Raw genomic sequence first — 15,281 nt, 5'->3', positions numbered from 1 at the left:
CCTCTTCCTTCATCTCTCGACTCGCTCTCGCCTCTTTTTAAATTTAGTTATCTATTCGATTGGAGGGGGGGGGGGTGCCCCCGTAGCCACGCCACTGTTTTGAATAAATCAGAGAATATAGTTTACAGAAATCAATTCATTTAAAAAAAAGATAAGTATCACTCGTACTCGTACATGTTTTTCTTTTCGAGTTGAATAGTTTTATTCATGGTAGATTTTTCGACAACGCAATTTAGGCTCTCTACATTGAGCATCCAGAGAAATAAATGTAATTACATAATTCAGTTCGTAGTTGGATTTTCCTTAAACGATAAAACTGTCTACTTGTTTCTTTGGTGTAATAATCACATAATGAAAGGAACATTGCTCATAACAGAATTACGCTGAATTTACAGCATGAACTAGTAAAGAAATTTCAAAATGTTTCTAAGGCCTGATCATGAAAGTCATCGTTGCACAGTTCATGGTAAAGAAAAGTTATATTATTTCTTCATAATAAAATCGGTTTAAACAGTATCAAATTTTGGTCGTGAAATAAAAAAGATCGTGGTGTAAAATAAAAATTGTAAAATCAATATAATGTGCTGATGAAATACGATTTCCTAACTCAACTTAATTGAATCCAATTCAATCTGGCTTAGTATGTAGTAATAGTCCACGGATTGATTGCCTAATGGTAAATATGTAGACAATTAGAAATAGTCATAAAACACCGATAAAAACAAAAAAGAAATTGCCAAGTTATTAAAGTACATAATCATTAATCACATAAAAGTATTAAGCTTTGGAAACAAAACGCTGATTATTATGCAAAATAGAAGTAGAATTAAAACAAAGCAAAATTACCAAGTTATTAAAGTAAATAATCATTAAAAAAAAAATATAAAGCTTTGGAAACAAAACGCTGATCATTATGAAAAATAGAAGTAAAAGTTCACTCGAATATTTAGCTAAAGATTAGTTGATTTGTCATTATAATTCCGTATAAAAGACAAACATATTTGTTTCTTTCTCCCAGCTACATAATTACAATAATAATAATAGATCCATCCTTATAGCGCAGCCACTATTTATACTCTACTGCGCTTAATATAAAGTATCATAAAAATTACCCCGACTCTAGCTGATCTGCCATAATAAGGTGCTAAAGCATTGAAGGAATTTCTACATACCGAGTACCCATTTACCCGCACCTGGGTGGAGAGTGGCAAATGTAGATTAATGACCTGACAAATATGTGTGAATCAAAGCGCAATAATGGATTTAAACGAAATGAGGAAGTGATCATGGTTATAGTATGAATACATGAACCGTGATTTCTTGTCATAACTGGGTAAAGATAAAGTAGGTTATGAGAGGCCGCGTCGCAACAGAGCGATATGATTTGATATTCGTGAATGGTGGAATTTTGCCTTCTATATATAGAGCCTTTTAGAAGGTAGGTATGCTGTCGCGTTTAGCATTATACCCCCTTTGCCATTACGTTTCCTTTACAGTTTTCGAAGGAGAGCTTCCCGGGATCACCATCTCTGATCGTGATTATTCAAATCTTAATTCGAGTCCAGATCCTGCCATCTTTTCTTGGTAGAGTTGATCAAATCGACGATTCTGATCTTCTGAGAAGTAATTCTTCCAATCTCCAACTATCCCTACAAATAAAATAAAAAGAAAAAAGTTTACACTCATACCCCCTCATGCGATAAGAAATTTAACGTTATATTACCTTCTAAATTATTTGGGGGCTACAAGACGACGCGTCCGCCTACACCCTTAAATTGAAATTTTTGCCAGGGGCTCCTAGCCTAATATCGCTTAGTAGGTCCTAATGAAGCCCTGTACCAAAATTGGTGCTTTTATCCGGCAAGTAACGATAATTTCACAAAGCCACCTAGGACATATGGGACAATAGTCGAATGTGATATTATAGGACCCATATGAGGAAATCGAGAGTGACATAGCTCCAATCGGACGAAGGACTAATGGGACATTGGACATTATGCGACGACGAACCCATGATAAGGAGAACCAGTGAGACATAGTTCCAACCGGACGAAGGACTAATGGGACATTGGACATATGCGACGACGGACCCATGATAAGGAGAACCAGTGAGACATAGTTCCAACCGGACGAAGGACTAATGGGACATTGGACATATACGACGACGAACCCATGATAAGGAGAGCCAGTAAGACATAGTTCCAACCGGACAAAAGACCAATGGGACATTGGACATATGCGACGACGGACTTATGATAAGGAGAACTCGTGAGACATAGTTCCAACCGGACGGAGGACCAATAGGACATTGGACATATGCGACGATGGACCCATAAGAAGAACCAGTAAGACATAGTTCCAACCGGACGAAGGACCAAATGGGACGTTGGACATATGCGACGACGAACCCGTGATAAGGAGAACCAGTGAGACATAGTTCCAACCTGACGAAGGACCAAATGGGACGTTGGACATATGCGACGACGAACCCGCGATAAGGAGAACCAGTGAGACATAGTTCCAACCGGACGAAGGACCAAATGGGACGTTGGACATATGCGACGACGAACCCGCGATAAGGAGAACCAGTGAGACATAGTTCCAACCGGACGAAGGACCAAATGGGACGTTGGACATATGCGACGACGAACCCGCGATAAGGAGAACCAGTGAGACATAGTTCCAACCGGATGAAGGACCAATGGGACATTGGACATATGCGACGACGGACCCATGATAAGGAGAACCAGTGAGACATAGTTCCAACTGGACGAAGGACCAATGGGACGTTGGACATATGCGACGACGAACCCGCGATAAGGAGAACCAGTGAGACATAGTTCCATCCGGATGAAGGACCAATGGGACATTGGACATATGCGACGACGGACCCATGATAAGGAGAACCAGTGAGACATAGTTCCAACCGGACGAAGGACCAATGGGACATTGGACATATGCGACGACGGACCCATGATAAGGAGAACCAGTGAGACATAGTTCCAACCGGACGAAGGACCAATGGGACATTGGACATTATGTGACGACGAACCCGTGATTTGGAGAACCACTGAGACATAGTTCCAACCGGACGAAGGACCAATGGGACATTGGACATTATGTGACGACGAACCCGTGATTTGGAGAACCAGTGAGACATAGTTCCAACCGGACGAAGGACCAATGGGACAGTTGAACAATTTGCCTTATAATGGGAAGAAAGAGCACTATCCCACAGGACTAATAATAATTGTAAGAAGATCAACGTGTCATGCGAGGACTTGGCAAGAGGACCAATGTCTTTAATGGGACAGATTTATGAGATATAAGTCAATGGGACAAAGAATATCAGAGCGTAAATAGACTCTTTATCTTTCCGCATGGATGTTTCCCTGTTTGTGGTGTCCATTTCTTTCTCGTAGGCGATGATAAGGAGAACTCGTGAGACATAATTCCAACCGGACGGAGGACCAATGGGACATTGGACATATGCGACGACGGACCCATAAGAAGAACCAGTGAGACATAGTTCCAACCGGACGAAGGACCAAATGGGACGTTGGACATATGCGACGACGAACCCGCGATAAGGAGAACCAGTGAGACATAGTTCCATCCGGATGAAGGACCAATGGGACATTGGACATATGCGACGACGGACCCATGATAAGGAGAACCAGTGAGACATAGTTCCAACCGGACGAAGGACCAATGGGACATTGGACATATGCGACGACGGACCCATGATAAGGAGAACCAGTGAGACATAGTTCCAACCGGACGAAGGACCAATGGGACATTGGACATTATGTGACGACGAACCCGTGATTTGGAGAACCAGTGAGACATAGTTCCAACCGGACGAAGGACCAATGGGACATTGGACATTATGTGACGACAAACCCGTGATAAGGAGAACCAGTGAGACATAGTTCCAACCGGACGGAGGACCAATGGGACAGTTGAACAATTTGCCATATAATGGGAAGAAAGAGCACTATATGCCACAGGACCAATAATAATTGTAAGAAGATCAACGTGTCATACGAGTACTTGGAAAGAGGACTAATGTCTTTAATGGGACAGATTTATGAGATATAAGTCAATGGGACAAAGAATATCAGAGCGTAAATAGACTCTTTACCTTTCCGCATGAATGTTTTCTTGTTTGTGGTGTCCATTTCTTTCTCGTAGGCGATATCGGGGTTCGTGCTTTTATTCTTCTTCATGAATTTGAAACTTGACGCATCGACGATACGGTCAATGATGTCCTCTGGTAAAGATTTTCCCATGAACTCGGCGATCTGAACCACGGCTTTCCTCGAGTCCTATCGCAATTGAAAAAGTATGCGTAGCGAAGTAAATTTGTGTGAACATTATTATCAAAATAGCTCTGTCATCCTTCTCGACGTTTCTACTGTCGTTTATTGTTTTCGCCATGTAACCAAGGAGGCTCCCAAAGATATTATGTGGATGAAACATCCTTTATTATTAATAATTCATCATTGTATCTATCGTCACTCACATAATCTTTCTAAAGAAAAAACTTATTCTGACAAAAAACAAAAATCTCTGATTCAATTATAATTGCGAGTACATTCCACAGGATTCCAGCGAACAAATGTTTTGTTACTGTTGTTGTTGACCCCATGTACAAACCCTTTTTACATATTGCTCCGATTGTCTCATTTTCGCTCGCGTGAACATTGCCAGCACAAACCACTGACCTCTACCTCCTGAACGGATCATCGCCCATTCCCATTCACTATACGTTATGTACTAAAAGGCTGTATTGTCTGACCGTTCATGAATATTCATGTTTTGCTAAACTCGGCAAAATGTTTGCTTTTACTAAATAGAAAAATTACGGTGGGGGGTTGGATGAAATGGACAAAATGAAATAGGCAGAAGTGATCTATGATAATTCATGCTTTCTATGTTTCGTGTGCTCGACCTATAATCTTCAAATCGCTTGGTAAACTGAGTCCAAAGTTAGACTTGTTTCACATGTGTATTATAGGCAATGACGAGCTTGCAACCTATTTTGAAAAATTACGGTGGGTGAACTTTCAAAAGTCAATGAGACATGAGGGCTCCAATGAAAGAGCTAGTGATAACGTACGTCGGGGTGGATGTGCTTTTCGTTTAAACAAAAAATGAATTTTTAACGATTTTTTAAAAAAACGTCCATAGGCTAACATGTTAGGCTGCCGACTCAGATCATGCTCTGACGATAGGGGGCGTTGTGAAATGAGACTAAACGGAGCCATATGGGTGACTCTGCCCTGTGCAAGTATCCACCTCTGAATGACCTGTCTGTTTGTTTGTTACGTGCCCGAATGAAATATGGCTACAGCGGGCTTACAACCCCAAAAAATCCACGGCAATTGAGACCGAAAGCCGAGGAGACTGAAGGAGAGGAGAATACGCGATCGAAATGCGAGTCTCACGGCCATTCTCAAAACTTTTCTGAGGTTCCATGTAACCAACGTTGTCTTCATATAGTTTGACACAGAACGTTTATATCTTACCTGTTTCATGTCTTCATAGGTAAGAAACAGAACATTCGAATGATTCCTGAGCTTCCACCAGTCGAGGGTGTGGTCAAACCAAGAACCGCCAGGAACTGGATGAGATATGAAGAAGACAAAATTGTAAGATTTAATTCACAATAACAAATTATGACCATTCCCAAATTTAGCTGAGCTAAAGCCTCATCGACCGACATCCCCCGGTAGCCCAACAGACTGTCGGTCTTGTGCAGGCACGTAGCCAGAGTTTGAGGTGGGGGGGGGGGGGGGCACATACATGTAATCGATCGACGTCCTGGGGAGGGGTCTAAAAAATTTCAACCGATCTTGGAAATTTGGAGAGGGTGCACGCCCCCCCCCCCCCACCCCCGTGGCTACGTGTCTGGTCTTTTGTGCTGTCGATCGACTTGGATGGCCCCATTTAATAGCCTACATCAACTGGAGAATCCCTTCAACCACTGCCACTGGAACCTATATCACCACGACTAAAGTATTAATAATCTTATTTAACATAATTATATCATCTTACATTTCGTATGGCAATGCATTTGATATAGGCATTTAGTTGGCATGCATGTAATATTCATTGTTTGATACTTCATATATAAGATTACATGAATAGAATAATATCTCGCACATTCATAATTGTCGATCTACCCGTGATATACGTGAATTGCATATTCCTACATGATAGATTTTTTTATAAAATATACATTTCATTTAAATTATTTTGTTATACATTCCAGTTTTAAAAAAAACCATACAAATACAAAAAATGTACATTATAAAATACAAAGGAATACATACATAACAAGTAAGTGATAAAGGGGGGAAATAAGATGATAACAAGTATGCGGAGGGGAAACAAACACATAAATGCAGAGTTGCTGATCAGGGTTAATACCAAGTCGTAGCCAAATCAGAGAGATCTACCTCTATTAGCGAGAAACTCTTCAAAGAACTCGTCCCACGACGTGTAGTTTGGAAGATCTTTGATCAGCAGGCAGAAGTGGTAGTAAGAAACAGCCGTATCCTTCGGGTTCCTAGCCACGTACACAACCTTGGCCTGGGGGTCATCTTTGAGTCCCACAGGAAGCCATCTTTGGACCACGTGTGTTTTCAGTATTCTGGGTGTATCAGTTGGCATTGCGTCTGCAGCTTCAACACATGTTGGTGCGGTGTTTATCTCTGCCACCGTCTTGTACTAAAAGAATTAGATTTCAAACCAAAGTCAATGAAAATTATTAAAAACAAATATACCGTGTGAGTCAAAAAAAAGTTTACACCTAGAAAATTGCTAATTATTTTTGAAATCATCTATGAACAGTAAATTATTATACATCTCATGTAAGAGTATTTTATCCCACTTCATTTGGTACATTTTTGTGTGGTATGTGTTCACGTTTGGATGAACAGGAGGCATTGCTTTCGAGATTGCAAAAATCGACTTGCGCCAATAAAAGTGATGCCTACAGTATATGTTGGGATTAGCGGAGTGACAGAATGAATTGAATATGCTTTTTGCAGAGGGCAAGGTCACAAACACCCACACACGCGCACAAAATGTTCGTTGATATTTGATATTCGATTTTTGATATGTGTGGCATGATTAATTTTGTAAGGGATGTTATTTTGATCTGCAAAAACCGAATTAATACCCAAATCCCAATTGTTTTATTCAAACATCACATGAGCAACTTTGGCGCAAGTCGATTTTTGCACTCTCGCAAACTATGCCTCCTGTTCATCCAAGCGTGAACATATACCACACGAAAATGATACCAAATGATTTGGGATTTTTAGAATAATAAGCAACTTTCTAGGAGTAAACTTTATTTTATGACTCACACTGTATATATCCTCATTTTAACAAAGTACTTGTATCTCTATTGTTCGAGACCTACAAGGTTATTTCCAGCCATAATTATAGTTCAACTTTCGAGACGGAAAGGGGACAGGGAGATGGTAGGTGGATGGGCGGGTGTAGGAGAGTGAGAAATCACTATCCTATTTGATGATTTATGCACTATCATTATTAGTGATGGGTCCAAAGGCTTAATTGCCTCAGACAGACCAATGCCCAAAGTCGGTTTTAGGACAACTACCCCCTGAGCAATCACCCTCCCCACAGAAAATTAACACCCGGAAAACTACCCCTAAGGACAATTACCCCCAGGAAAATCACCCCGAGGACAATCCTCCCGGAGAATTACCCCCCCCCCCCCAATAACCCCCGATGACAATATACCCCTCGAAATTTATTTTTTATTAAAACCAACTTATAATCAGGCTGGGTGCCATTTCATAAAGACTTGATAATTATAGTAACTTTGCCATCAATAGTAACTACCATAGTAACGTTGCTCAAGAGCCAATCAAAATCCAGTATTCCATGAAAAGTTACTATAATAGCAAGTTTTATGCAACGGCACCCAGACTTCCCCTTTAACGAATATGGGGGTGGTTTTCGGGGGGGGGGGGGGAATCGTCCTCGAGGTGGTTGTCCTTGCCAGTACTGGGGCGGGGGTAATTGTTCTCGGGGGATAATTTTGGGAGTACTTTTCCAATGGGTGATTGCCCAGAGGGGTAATTATTGTCCTTATACGCCCATTAGTCACTGATTCCTAGATCCGCCGTGCATGCGAGTTAAACCCGGCGCACATAAAGGCATTCTATTTCGTTATTCCAATAAAGGACAATCAGCTATTGAGAACAGGTCAAGCCGCAATCGTTGAAGCAGAGTGCAATGTCATATGCAAGGTTTCTGATTTATCCGAAAATCTATACTTCTGACGGAAAACTGGCGTAAAAACTTAATGATCTAGGAATTCTGGGCAAACAAAACAGGAGCATAAAGAACATTTGAGAACCAACTCCGGGCCCAGCCTTCATAATCTACAGAGTGAGGGGCCTATTTTTAATTTCTTAAGCCCCTTTCACACCGGATCTGCGTAGAGTTGCGTAGTGTTGCATACTGACTACGCCGGAGTTAAGCTGCGTACTCATGAATAAATTGATGCTTCGGCGTAGTCTCTGCGTAGGTTATGCGTAGGCTTGCGTACGATGGCGTATAGTTACGTACCCTGTGCGTAGGCACCGCGTACCTACGGTGTAGGCAATTGGCGTAGGGTTACGTACACTTGCGTAGGCCTGGCGTAGGGTTACGTACGCTTGCGTAGGCCTGGCGTAGGGTTGCTTACGGTTGCGTACGGTTGCTTACTGTGTGCGAAAATGCCATGTAAAAATGCATTAGACGCTCGTAGGAGCCGCGAGTGTAGCCATTGGCGCTTTATAAACCTACATTAAAAAAATATGTTAAAAAGACAAATACAATTTATTGTATAAACGAACTGTGCAGTGTACAAAGAATTGTATATGTTATTACACGTAAACGTAACTTCTTCTTAGTATAATAATAACATTCTGACAAACTTTGACATCCAAGGGGCGGTGGGTCTCTTTTGCATGCGTGAAATAGGGCTGAAACGCCAATTTGCGTAACATAGTCAGTGAAGAAAATAACATTTTTAAACCTGCCATAAGTTTTAATAGTAAAAATTGGCATTTAATTGGTACACGTTTTTGACCGTTACATTTTCAGTTTTTTAGTAAGGTGTTAACAACTGCTGAGGTTATTTTGCAGTAAATGTTAACTTGTTCAACATTTTATTTTCCAAAAAATGCAGACATTTTTTTGGATGTACTACATTATTGTACTATGTATCATTCACAAGGGTAATAAATGAATTTTCTTTTGATGTACATTGCAAGGTCACGTGATGTGATTTGATACCTCAAAACGCCAACAAAAGAGAGCGCTTATTTTGATTTGTGAATAAATGTGGACAGAAGTCTGATACTTGTTGACAAAATCTCCTTTTTTACTCATTTGTAAAATATCATTCCAGTTCATTTTATTTCATTTCAGTTTCCTGTAAGTTTGAAGACTAAAGCTGTTGTCCTTTGTCCGTAGCGTATATGTGTGTGACAATTTAATGATATAAATGTTAGTCCTTTATTAGATTTAAAAGAAATACTTCTGACATGCACACTCACTTAATCTCACTAACAGAGTGAGACAAAAATATTTCTTTGCTCATTTCAAGTAAACAAAGTTATATTACAAATATACAAACAGGAACACAAACGTACACACAAACAAACAAACCGACACAAATACATACAGATTTCCACAAAACATAAAAACATTTCGCATAAGGCATTAGTTTTTCAATCTTATCTCTGTTTATTATATCAACAGCCTGAGATGTCAACATCACAAATTGAATAAACCATAACAAAACCAAATATGTCAGTCTGAAATACCTTGTAGTAGTACAAACAGAATTACAAGCAAAAAAAATACAAAATAAAGTCAAAGACACACTTTTTCTTCATGAAAAGAATAAATGTGAGAACGCACACATGTAAACAAAAACAGCATTTCCTTTCAAAATAATGATCAATACCTGTCAAGTTTACATCCAGGTATATACCAAAAAAAAAATCTTTATCCGTTTTTTAATGCTGGCGTAGGGTAGCGTATTGTTGCGTAAGCTTGGCGTACAGTTGCGTAGTGTTGCGTAGACTTGCGTACAAATTGCGTACTGTCAGCGTAAAGTATCTACGCCGAAAGTACGCGAACAAAATTAAACATGTTTAATTTGTTGCGTTCATCTCGCGTACCCATTCGCGTCCCTCCGCGTACAGTTGCGTAGGGTTGCGTACGATCGGCGTAGGGTTGCGTACAATCGCCGTAGTCGCTACGCAACTCTACGCAAGGCCCGGTGTGAAAGCCCCTTTACTGTGTAATGAATTCTATTGAAATTAAGCGATCCATTTGGCGTAATAGGCCATTTTCGTAATGTAACCAAATTTAATGCATAAGTCTTTGTGAAATGCCTCAATACAAATTATTTCATTCACCTGATAGGAATAATAGTATTTCAATAGTCAGAATGCAACAGCAAATATCAAGTGTTGCTAGGTAGGTCAAGCCATAATGCTTCAACAACTAATGTATGCAGATTGGATTCTGTCTATTGAAATACTATTATTCTTATCAGGTGAATGAAATAATTTGTATTGAGGCACTTCACAAAGACGTATGCATTAAATTTGGTTACATTACGAAAATGGCCTATTGACGATAGAAATAACACCCATGTGTATTGGGTTTGATGCTTATATTTACCGCCCCAGCATCCGGTACATCAGGACATTCCAAGAATGGAACCAACTTGGAGATATGCTTCCCTTCGAAGAAGGACAGATCTGCTTCAACTTGCACCAGCATCATGATCTGCTGAGCCCACGTGGTTCCTGGTACCATAGAAACAAAATGAAGGTGCACCATTTTATGCATTTTATTTTTGTCTCTATCAAACTGTTGAGATCCTCACGCGATTTGCGAAATCACTTCTGGGTTCTTTAAGACACCGCCGCGCCATTTGATTACTTGCCGCAGCTTGAGAAACTCCGATCATTTGTCCCTACCACGATGCAGAACTCAGCGCTACAAACAATCCACAGTTCCCTCTTTTGTTCGTTTGCTAAATTCAATCAACTGAAATCTTGTTAGACCTGTTTACAATGTACAGTATTGTCATTACTCGAACCCTCTCCCCCTCTCCGTCTCTCTCTCTCTCTGTGTGTCTCTTTCTCTTTCTCCCTTTCTCTAGCTTTTTCTCTCTCTTTCTCCTTTCCCTCCTCCCCTCTCCCACTATTTCTCTATTTCTGTCTTGTATTTACTTTTCTCAATTTTCCGACAATAATAATATAAATAATAATAATAATAATTTTCACCAATACGTATAGGTCACTGATATTCACTAATGCTAAACAGTATAATAACAATCCCATAATGGCTTTCGTATTAATGTATCATTTGACATTTCCGTATTATGTGCATTATACTTTTACAATGCTTCTTTAGGCTGAATCAACTCAATTCTCGTTCATTTGCTTACATTTTTTTGTAATAAATTGAACTCTCTTTTCTTTTTTCTCTTTATTCTTTCCCTCTCCCTCTCTTCCACTTTTCGCTATTTCTTTCTTCTCAATTCGCTGACAAACTGATTTTCACCAGTTTATAATATACAATCATTTTTTTTCCGTACCCTAAGTTATTACTGAATTTTTAATTATACTGTTTAATGCATTTTATATGATACATTGTGAGCCAATTATTGTTAGTCTTTGGACTTTTTATTTGGTATACAAAACCGTATAAAACCGAAATTGAATTGAATTGAATTGAATTGAATAAGGCTTCATGTTTGATTAACAATATACAATATAAATACAAGCACAAGCAAAATAGGATAACAAAGAAAAACCATTGCAAAAATCAAACGGCGAGGCTTTAAATAGTTAAAGACTCATGATGGATATCCTTCGTGAAGTTACTTAAATTGCCACGTTTTGCGATTTTAGAACATGATACTTTATGAGCTTTGAGCATCTGAAATATATGTAGGAGTTTCTTCGTCGAGTTGTCCTGAGTTCTGTACGAGTTGTTTGTTATAGGCTTCCAATTCGGACTCACATCGTTTCCAACTCATACTCAGTTCTTACTCAACTCATAATCAATGTTACCTAGTTCAGGAAAGTGTAAGAGGAGCTTTAGGTTAATACCCACCTGTCTTTGGATAAGTGATAATGAACACGTCATTTGATCGGAGTTTGAAATTCTTGGTCTGCTCAATACACTTCTTGGTAAAGAAAAAGCTCGTGATGGTGTTATCGTACTCGTAGCAAGTTTTGGCAACATGCGCAGGAGCCTCGGCGAGGAGGAACGACATCTCACCGGTCCAACCCCGGACAGGTTCTAAACAAAAATGCATTACATTATTCTTAGCAATGAATCATTGTAGTTATTTATCATTTTGTAATTACCGTCATCATTACTAGAATTGGTGGTTAATCGTTGACAATAATCTACTATTGTTGCTATTATTATAATTATTATAAAAACAAACTTGAGTTAAATTAGGGATTGACATTAAACTTGAAGATAAGATTTGAATCAAAGTCAAGATGAGAAGGCGCAATGGTTCAGTGGTAGAGCGCGGTGGTAGAGTAGTGGTCTCGTAAAGAACTGATAATATTGGCATCAAAGTCAAGATGAGATAAATATCAAATTCAAGTTGGTATTAGTATCAAACTCAAGATGAAATTTATATCAACTTCTAGATTAGATCGATATACCAGACTTGAGTAGAGATTGGCATAATTAAGTTGGTATCAAACACATGATGAGATTGGGATCACAGTCCAGATGAGATAAGTATCAAAATCGAATTTCACAATAAAATAACGTCCAGGGATCGCATTGGGTAGCGATTGATTTGTAACTTGATTCTTAACTCTTCATAAAGACGAGTCTTTTCTTATACTGTCTTGTCACACTTCACCTTAGAGATGAGTTATTCAGAGTCAAACTAAATCATTTTGATTCTCTCTCTAATATGTTTCTCTCGATCAAGCTACTTGCCTTTAGGTCCTTCCATGTTTGGATCCCGATCCTTCTCTTCTTACTGGCGAAAAATGATTCCTCGTTATACAGCTCCAACCCGTTTTCACGTCCCAACAGGACCTTTGGAACATCACCTGTTTGTCCGCCTTCTTTCTTCACATGATTGCATCGTAGTAGGTCCATGATTGCACCAAAGCAAGCCCCTATAAGAACATGGTACTCTAACCTTTGGGTTCAGAATTTCTACAGTAGGAGTAGATCAAAGCTCAGTGCGTGTTCAGCCTACAAGAAAAGTACACGAAACTCGTACAAAGTATAAACATGACAAAGAATCATTGTATTGCGAAAGGGTCATGCAGACTAGAAAATAAACTTGTATAGTCCTAAAGAAACGTCCAATAACGAGCTAGTGAAATAACGATTCTTGCTAAACAGCTCGATCCAAACAGATTTCAAATTCAATATGAAATACCTACAGGACCATTCTTTCATCACATGGTTGCATCAACACAAGCCCCTATAAATTAAGAGCATGGTACTTAACCTTTATTTATTCTTTAAGATAACAAGTTACATAACAATACAGAAAATAATTACTCAAATTTTACTGACATTTTTCATTTCATAAACACAACGCCACAGGCTATCGTCGATCCAACAGAGCAAAAATACGAAGAGAGGACCAGAAACTACGCCATCTCACATTGCCTGGCGAAAATCATCCAACGACGATGGAAAACACTATAAAAACCAACAACCTTTGCATTTAAACTTTCAGAAAAGGAGTACATACAGATTAAGTGCCCTAATCATGTTAATTGTATTAAACGTAACTCGTATAAAGAAACGTCGTATAAAGAATCATTGCATAGCGAAAGGATCGGACAGACTAGAAAGCAACATCGTATGAAGAAAGTCGTAAAAAGGTAGCCGATTTTCGGTGTTCGCTCACGAGCCCCACCCACTAAATGTTTGTACGATATGACCATCAGACTAGAACCAGAGGCGTGAACCCAAGGGGGGTAGGGTGAGTGCCCCAACTTCTTCAAGTAGCCCCTTTTTACATAGGAAAAGTGCCCCCCTTTACTTCAGAAAAGTGCCCTATTTATTTATAATATGTGCCCGTTCCTAATTCTTTAAGTACCTCTTCCCCTCCTAATAAGTGCCTTTTTTTTCATCTGAGGTGAGTGCCTCTTTTTATCCCTAAGTGACCCCTTTATTTTGACATGCGTCCCCTTCTTCTTTTTAATAAGTGCCTTTTTTCCTCCTGATAAATTCGCTTTTTCTTTTATTGTAAGAGCCTTTCCCCTTTTCATAAATGCCCCTTCTCACACCTATGATAAATGCCTCTATCATAATCTGATAGATGCCCCTTTTCCTTCCCTACAATTGCCCCTATCTCTTCTCTAATAAGTACCCCTTTTCATTCTCACATGTGTCCCTATTCATCTCAAATGAGTGCTCTATTTCAGGTACATGAAGTGCCCTGACCACCTCTGATGAGTGTATATTCACCTTTATAAAAATGATGACGTAGATCCTAATCAAATGATTGGTTGAAAGCGTACACGTGACCAGGCATTTATTTTGCCTAACGCGTAATTTTTGTAATGACCGGTCATTACCACATCTTGTTGTTGCTATCGTAACCATTTAGATTTCATCGTTTTACTTTTAGTTTTACTCGCGAGAATGGCTGCCGCGGCATTTAAAGTGCTTACTTTTGAAATTCTTTCAACTGCACAAATGCAAGAGTTATTGAATAGAGATTATAGGACTGATCATGCTAGTACCAAGAAGAGTATAAAGTTTGGCTTTGCGAAATTTGAAGCCTTTTTGGGCCTTAAACAAATTGAATTGGGTGAAATCAAAACCGACAGGCTTCGACTGGATAACGTTTTGTGCACTTTCTATTCAAGTCTCCGTCGCAAAGACGGATCGTGGTATAGCAAGAAAACGATGCAAGTGATCAGGTGAAGGCAAAGGCTCCACCAAGCACAAACCCGCGATCTCAGCTAGTGACATGGAATCATACAAAACTCATCGGTGCTCGATTGTGACACGCCAGCTGGATTACAGAACAAAGTCTTTGTCGATTTTATGACATAGATCTAGATCTAGATCTAGGCCTACTTCTATAATCGTGGTCGAGAAAATCTTCGAGAACTTCGGCCTAGGCCTAAACCAGACGATTTTCGACTTGAGACAGATGAAGACGAACTTCGATACATAAGTAAAAGAGATCAATTGACAAAGAACAATCGTGAGCATGA

The 15,281-nt window shown here is 39.5% G+C and overlaps 1 protein-coding gene across 1 annotated transcript in view; it reads right to left on the bottom strand.

Annotated features, from left to right (window-relative positions):
* Nucleotides 1-881: 881 nt before the first annotated feature.
* LOC593885 (sulfotransferase 1A3) overlaps nucleotides 882-15,281 on the bottom strand; it is a 30,534-nt gene continuing 16,134 nt past the window's right edge. Inside the window, exons 2-7 of the mRNA XM_030981120.1 lie at nucleotides 12,172-12,360; nucleotides 10,726-10,853; nucleotides 6,465-6,735; nucleotides 5,532-5,626; nucleotides 4,145-4,328; nucleotides 882-1,649 (exon numbers count right to left, since the gene is read on the bottom strand). Coding sequence (XP_030836980.1) covers nucleotides 1,540-1,649; nucleotides 4,145-4,328; nucleotides 5,532-5,626; nucleotides 6,465-6,735; nucleotides 10,726-10,853; nucleotides 12,172-12,360 — 977 coding nt within the window. The 3' untranslated portion in view covers nucleotides 882-1,539. The remainder of the gene's footprint in view (nucleotides 1,650-4,144; nucleotides 4,329-5,531; nucleotides 5,627-6,464; nucleotides 6,736-10,725; nucleotides 10,854-12,171; nucleotides 12,361-15,281) is intronic.

The sequence above is a fragment of the Strongylocentrotus purpuratus genome, unplaced genomic scaffold (genome assembly GCF_000002235.5).
Source record: "Strongylocentrotus purpuratus isolate Spur 01 unplaced genomic scaffold, Spur_5.0 spur5_scaffold_11, whole genome shotgun sequence".
NCBI classification, from domain to species: Eukaryota; Metazoa; Echinodermata; class Echinoidea; order Camarodonta; family Strongylocentrotidae; genus Strongylocentrotus; species Strongylocentrotus purpuratus.
The sequence above is the reverse complement of the archived record's forward strand: the minus strand, read 5'-3'. Positions and strand labels throughout refer to the sequence as shown.